Raw genomic sequence first — 6,834 nt, 5'->3', positions numbered from 1 at the left:
TCAGATTTTATCGTCAGTAAAGGCCTTTACCTTCTTTGATTCCCCCGGCCACATAATTGCTTCTTCGTTAAGAACAAACCTCTTACCAGGGGGTAGTGAAGCATCATAGTAGCCAACAGATTTGAAATGAACAGAGTTATTTTCTCCTTGCTGCCAGTTCAGCACTTCATACCTGGCAACAGCAGCTCCAGTGTTATCAAACCACACTTTGTCCCCATTCTTAATGGTGAAGTTGACATCCTTCAAAGCCTCTACTACCTAAACGGCAAAATTAATATATTTTTAGCCACATATTTGTCCACTTGTGACCCCCAACAAAAGTTAAAAGTTGTTGTTTTTCTACCTCCCATGGCTTGACCTCCACAGTCTTATTACACCCTTGACCTTCTGAACAATTTAAGATGCTGTGTAGAGAATGTGCTACGGCATATATAGCTTTGTAGATATTAGTTGTGTATCTCAACTTTGTCACATCATCCTGATTATCTCTGAGCTCCATGATATCCTTGTTTTCTTTGCATTTTGTCAGACTTGCCTTGTTATTTTTTTGATTACAAGGAAAACCTGTTTCCCAAAAGCCTCTGACAAGGAATTCTTCCAACCCGCTGATGTTTGCCTTTTGTATAGCAAAACCTAATGCACCTCCAAGCACTTTATAGCTGGTGGGAGTCACAAGGCTGTCGGCAGTGATCCAAGCATCCACCCCAATAAACTGCCACCCCGTGATATTATGAAGACTCAACTGCTCTAGCAAATATTTCATCTCTATATGAGCAAGGAATCCAACAATTACCCGAGCAGTGCTTTTTCTTATGACTTCTACTACTTTTAAGAGCTTTCTTGGCTCTGTCCTGTCAAATTTTTCTGTATATTCCACACAAACCCCTTCCTCTTGTGCTGCAGAGAGAAAGATGGCCATCCCATTGTTGCCATAATCACTGTCACTGTTTACTGCTCCAACCCAGGTCCAGCCAAAGTTTTTGACCAGCTGTGCTAGGGCACGGCTTTGATAGAGATCACTTGCAATCGTTCGAAAAAATGAGGGGTACTCCTTTCTATTGCTCAAACACTCACAGGTGGCTGAATGGCTTATCTGTGAACACAAAACAAGAAAACTGCAAGAGAGAAAACAAAAACAGATTTTGCATATTAAGGACACATGAACACTGGTTGGCTTTATTCCTACCACTGGAATTTGAAATGGTCCGCTGGTGCGAGAAAGTACAATAGTTGAAGAAGATTCAGACTCTCCAATAATAGCATGAACAGCTGATTGCCCAGAGCAGCTATTTCCCAATGTCAACTCATCACCATTCATCAGAGCCATTACGGCACGCATTGATGATAACGTGGATGCACAGTTGTCATAAATCCGATATCCAATAGAAATATTGGGAAGAAGAAACTTGTTTTTATTTATTTCCTGAATGGCAAAAATCATTGTCTGAACAAATCGAAACCCCCTACGGTAAATACTAAGTAAAGAAAAGCATAATACAAAATTCTGTTTACAAAGGCAAAAAGTCAATGCAATATTTTTTTGCATAACTCATACTTACCTTGTACAACTAAGTGCTGTTGGTCTTTCTGTAAAGAAAAGTGAAGATTCTGTGATATTGTTGTGGATAGAAAAAAGACCTCCGATATTCAGATCTCCTTCTTCTGAAAATACAGGAAACTCAGGATTTCCCTGTATCTGACAAAAAGAAGGATCCCCAACTGCCTTGTATACAAACAGGAGGCCGGTAAAAATGATGACTCTTAGTAATGATAACATCTTCATTCTGGTGTAATCATAATGGGAAATAATCACCTGAGTCAGTATTGCAGGTTATGAATGTGGTTGACAGCCAGAATTTTTATTCTGTTGCTAACCAATCGGAAAAATGTGGGACGGTCTTACCCTGAGATTTTTGTCAGTGATTATTGACTAAATGATCACTGAGTGCTTGTTGGTGAATACTATGTTAACACATTAGTAATTTCTTTGATTTTACTAAAATAAGCTTATTTATAAATGCATTTAAAGTAGTGTTTTATATATATATATATATATATATATATATATATATATATATATATATATATATATATATATATATATATATATATATATATATATATATATATATATATATATATATATATATTTATATGTATGGCAAAAAAATATATATATGGCAAAAATATATATATATGTATTCCTTATATAGAGGAAATGTATTCCTTTCTATTATTCCTTTCCATAATGCTTAATGTTTAAAGGTGATAGCTCTGATTTCAACTTCACGCTTGCCAGCTCTCATCTACAGTATGCTGTTTGCTGGCTGATTGCTAGCTCGCTAATGCTAATAGTCAGCATCAGCAGGCATTTAACTATCCTGTCTAGAAGGGAAGGGACAGTGATTTTTTTACAGCAGGATTATGATGGCATCTTTTACTCTAGGGCGATGAGCAGACTGCTGGGGTTTCTGATAGCTGCATGGTTTTCTTGCTCAGGTAAACCAACATAAGTCTCACTTCTAAGGGCAGAAAGTCTAAAGATAATGAGGAGTGTTGAGTGTGTTTTCTTTCCTACTGGAACAAGGCAGGGAGTTTTACATGTTAACAGAACTGTCCTCTGGGTCAGACTAAAGTTAAAGAGGTGCTGTAGTATCCCATAATGGATTGTGAGGTGAAATTGTAGACCAGGGCTCTGTTTCACAAAGCAGGTATAACAAATTAAGATTCAAATCTGCAACTCTAAATTGATCTGCCTAAAGTCAGGAACTCTGAGTGTTCAGTTCCACAATGGCTGCTATCAATTAATCCAATCAATTTTAACTAGGTCCATTCAGAGTTAAGCACGTGTGCAACAAGTATAAAAAGCCATTATTGGTGGAGCACCGATTTGACGAGTCACCATGCCACAGGCAGTCACAGCAGATTCGGCATCATGTCAGCTAGGAAGTTTGTTGGTTGTGGCTGTGAGTGTGAACAAAGGAGGTTCCATCACACGCACCTTCACTGATGGAAATGCAGTCTTGTGTAGGGTGACCAGATTTGGGTTTCTGAAAAGGAGGACAAGGGGGTTGTCGACTGCTGGGCCGGAACTCAGCAGAGAGCCATGAGCCGCCCATCCTCCCGATGGAGGAGGGTGGCTGGGGAACGGTAAGGCAGGCGGGGGGCAGCACAGGGCTGCCGTTGTCCAGGCTACCATTACCGGGTCAGGTTTGATCGCTCTGTCCCCCGCTGGCTCCCTGTTTCAACTACCTGCTTGCACTGTAGTCAACCAAAATTCTGGACGATTTTGAAATTCCTCCTGGACATTTTTTTAGGTCTGAAAAGTAGGCAATGTCTGGGACAAGGAGGACATCTGGTCACCCTAGTCTGGTGGGGAAGTTACTCATAGGTTTTGAATAAGCTGGACGCCACAACTTATGAGAAACTTAAACTTAACCTATGTCAATGCTCAGACAACTTACGTGCAACTTATACCCCATTTATGGCATACACTGTCGGGAAATTGTAAGCATGCTCAAGATTTCTCGATGTACTCACCAGAGGTCGACGTGTGCCAGCATCTTTCAGCGTGCTTATAATTTACACAAAATGTACCCATACCTTATCCAAAATATGCTAGCTTTGTTTTTGTGCCAGATTTGTCATTGTTGCCAAGGTGTGACAGGGGCTTCAGTCACTGTTTGATGGTTCCTTGTCATCATTTCTTTGACCTTCATGTCTGTTTTCCTGGATTTAAGTATTTTGTTTGTAGACTTTCACTTCTGTTGCCCATTAAATCTGCAAGAATTTGGAATAAATAATATACCCCACTTTAATAAACTCTTCCTAAAACCCCAAATTTCCTACTAGTCTCTTTGTGATATAATTGTCTGGCCAATAGTTTACCAGATGTTTTCACCACTCTCATACACATTAGCTTTCAATTGAAATAGAGCATGCAAATCCCTTTAACTGTTGTAAAATGTTTCATTTATTTGAAATTTCAGGTCACACACTTTAAAACAAGCCAGTATGCTTCTAAACTGAGTGATGTGTGCTTAGTCACTGGGTAAATAGAGATATTGGTGGATGTAAAGCGTTAACAGTCCTATGCGGCGGGGGAGAATTTTAGTCTGGATAGATGTTTCTCATAGGCTCTACCTTGGCCCCACTTAGGCTCCACCTTTCTTATACCAAATCCAAAATCCTTAGGTCATTCTGAGCTATTTTCTGTATTTGTGCTGCTATAGGCTTAGACTGTTGGAGGACATAAGGACCCCTTTTGATCCAGTGGCGGCAGGTGAAAAATATTTTTGGTGGGGCTGATATAGCCTAGTGTATGTCTCCAACTAATCCGGAATAAGAATTCGGTTAAACAATTGGACAATACATACAATTTAACAGTAATGATTTAATTTACTATATAATAACAGTAACAGTGATGATTTTGGTCACTGTGACGGGGTTCTTTGGCCTCTTTACCGGTGTTGGTGATTTATTGAGCTCAAAAACTCAAAACAGGGTGCAAAAGAAACTAAACATATACCAGATACTCTGGGCCTCAGCCTCCCTCCAGTTACCAGCAATGTAACAAAGAAACAGACAACAAAAATTGCCGCTTTTCTTCCCGCAGCCCTCATTAAATAGTTTAAGCCCCTCACCTCAGGCTCTCTTATTTCTGATTTCTTCTCATTAATCAGTTTTGTCCATATATTACCTCCACAAACAATTGATTTACAAAAACAAATAATTTTTACAACTTAATTCTTTTACACAGATTCATTGACTTATTCAATTACACCAAACTGGATTTGAACCCAGCAAAGATGCAGCCAGACTGAAGATGACAAGTCCCCATAGCATAAACACGTACACACACACACCCATCACACACACACACACACACACACACACACACACACACACACACACACACACCCCACACACCCACACACACACACGACTAACCCCACTGAAATATTAAATGTGCACCCTCAATACGTCAGCAGGTAACCAGGAACAGCTTGTGTGTTTTAAGTTAATGGAGGTACTGGTCTCAGCGCGAGTGTATTGGTCCTCACAAACACAGTATAACAGGAATGTGTGTGTGGCGCGCAAAGTTAGAGAGGTTGTTTTAAGCGACGAGGTGGATTCGTCAGAGTCACAATAACCATGACATGAAATGTTCATATCCTACAACAGGGATGTTCTTCTGGCAAAGGGGTAGATAAATAAGGATCTCACCGAATTTGCTGGAAGCTGCATCTTGTTCGTTACATTCGCCATCGTCCCTCTCATTGTCTGCACCTGCGCTTGGGTTCAGAAGCCTGTAAAAGTGCAGTATTTTCAGAGCCCCAAGACCATAACGTTCCGAGACGCTGATTGGCCATTAAATTCACGTAGCAAAAGTACATGATTGACAGATTCTCTGCAAATGTGGGGCTGTCTGATCACAGCCCCCAGAACAGAGACGGTAGGAGTCTGTCTGTGGAAATCCACAAATTAATGACAGTAGGTAGGGACATGTAGTTTATATAATTTGTTTTGCTTATAGGTACACAGTCTAGAGAGTAAAACTGACATTTATGATTTAATTTCTAAAAATATATTTTACGTTTCTCTCTTCTTATCAGGGAGGGCGGTGCCCCAGCGCCCCCTATGGGCCGGCCGCCACTGTTTTGATCATTCATACACTGGCATACGTCTGGAAATTCAGGAAATTCTATCTCAATTCCCCCATTCTGCAGTATTTGTGAATTCAATCTCTAACGTTATGCTCTATCTGCTTTTTGTCTTCATAGTAACTGAGCTGCTTAAACTTATATATATTGAGCAAAGAGCTGTGCTTCGCCTTAGCTTGGCTCTACATACTACAAAACCATTATGGAACCTGAACATGCAATTTGAATGGATTTCTGTGCATTTTGGAACATCTGCCACTTTTGGTATATGATAAGATCTATTAAGAGTTGTTGCGATGATTCATGTTTTATGCTGACAGTTACTCATTGTTCCATTAGTCCCAACAGCCTGGTTAGGGTGCACTTGAGTTTTATTGCACAAATGGTTCAAATCCTTGTGCTAAATCAGTAATATTAACCAGTGTTGGGCACATTACTTTGAAAAAGAAATTATAGTTACTAGTTACTTCTCCCAAAAAGAAACTGAGTTACTAACTGAGTTACTCCACAATAAAAGTAACTAGTTACTAGTAAAAGTAACTATTGCGTTACTTTTGCGTTTCTCACCCCCGTAACCCTCACCACCCACCCCCACTTTCTCGCCATGTGTTTCAAAAGCAAGCTGAATAGAGTGGAAGACAAAGACAAGTACCTGCAGAGAGTTTCGCATTTCTTGCAACTCAACATAAAAGAAATCAATGTTCCCCCTGCTTAACATGGGGGGAACGGTATCTGACGGGCCTATAAATGCCGTCAGATAGCGTTTTCCCTGCTTAACATTGGGGGAACGGTATCTGATGGGCTTTTAAAACCCGTCAGATAGCGTTCCCCCCATGTGAAGCAGAGGGGAACGCTATCTGATGCAGTGTAAATATTATCAGGCTGCATTACCTACTACTCATCCAACCATCCATCCATCCCGATTTCTCCATATAGACCAACATTTGATCATTCAGCTCTCCGTTGTTCCCCTGTGGGAACAGGGGAACAACGGGGGACAACAGGGGGAACAATCAGGATCTCCCAAATCTTTTTACATTGTCCTTGCAGTAGAGGTAGGGTCCAAACACTCACAGTGCAAACTGAATCCATTTTCATAGCAGCAGTTAGCCCAATAGGCTCGTCAACTTTCAGCAGCAGAACTCAAGTATTAAACAACATTGACCCAGTG

The 6,834-nt window shown here is 40.4% G+C and overlaps 1 protein-coding gene across 1 annotated transcript; it reads right to left on the bottom strand.

The window, feature by feature from the left end:
* On the bottom strand, nt 1-1,804 carry LOC119788809 (extracellular calcium-sensing receptor). Its single transcript, XM_038293455.1, has 4 exons — nt 1,560-1,804; nt 1,187-1,475; nt 344-1,093; nt 1-258 (listed from the first exon to the last, which is right to left on the bottom strand). The coding sequence occupies exons 1-4, from the start codon at nt 1,781-1,783 to the stop codon at nt 1-3; spliced, it is 1,521 nt and encodes a 506-aa protein (XP_038149383.1). The 5' UTR covers nt 1,784-1,804.
* Between the last annotated feature and the right edge of the window lie 5,030 nt (nt 1,805-6,834).

Source organism: Cyprinodon tularosa, unplaced genomic scaffold (genome assembly GCF_016077235.1).
Source record: "Cyprinodon tularosa strain WSP-4 unplaced genomic scaffold, ASM1607723v1 ctg327, whole genome shotgun sequence".
Classification (NCBI taxonomy): Eukaryota; Metazoa; Chordata; class Actinopteri; order Cyprinodontiformes; family Cyprinodontidae; genus Cyprinodon; species Cyprinodon tularosa.
This window is presented reverse-complemented; position numbering and strand designations above follow the sequence as displayed.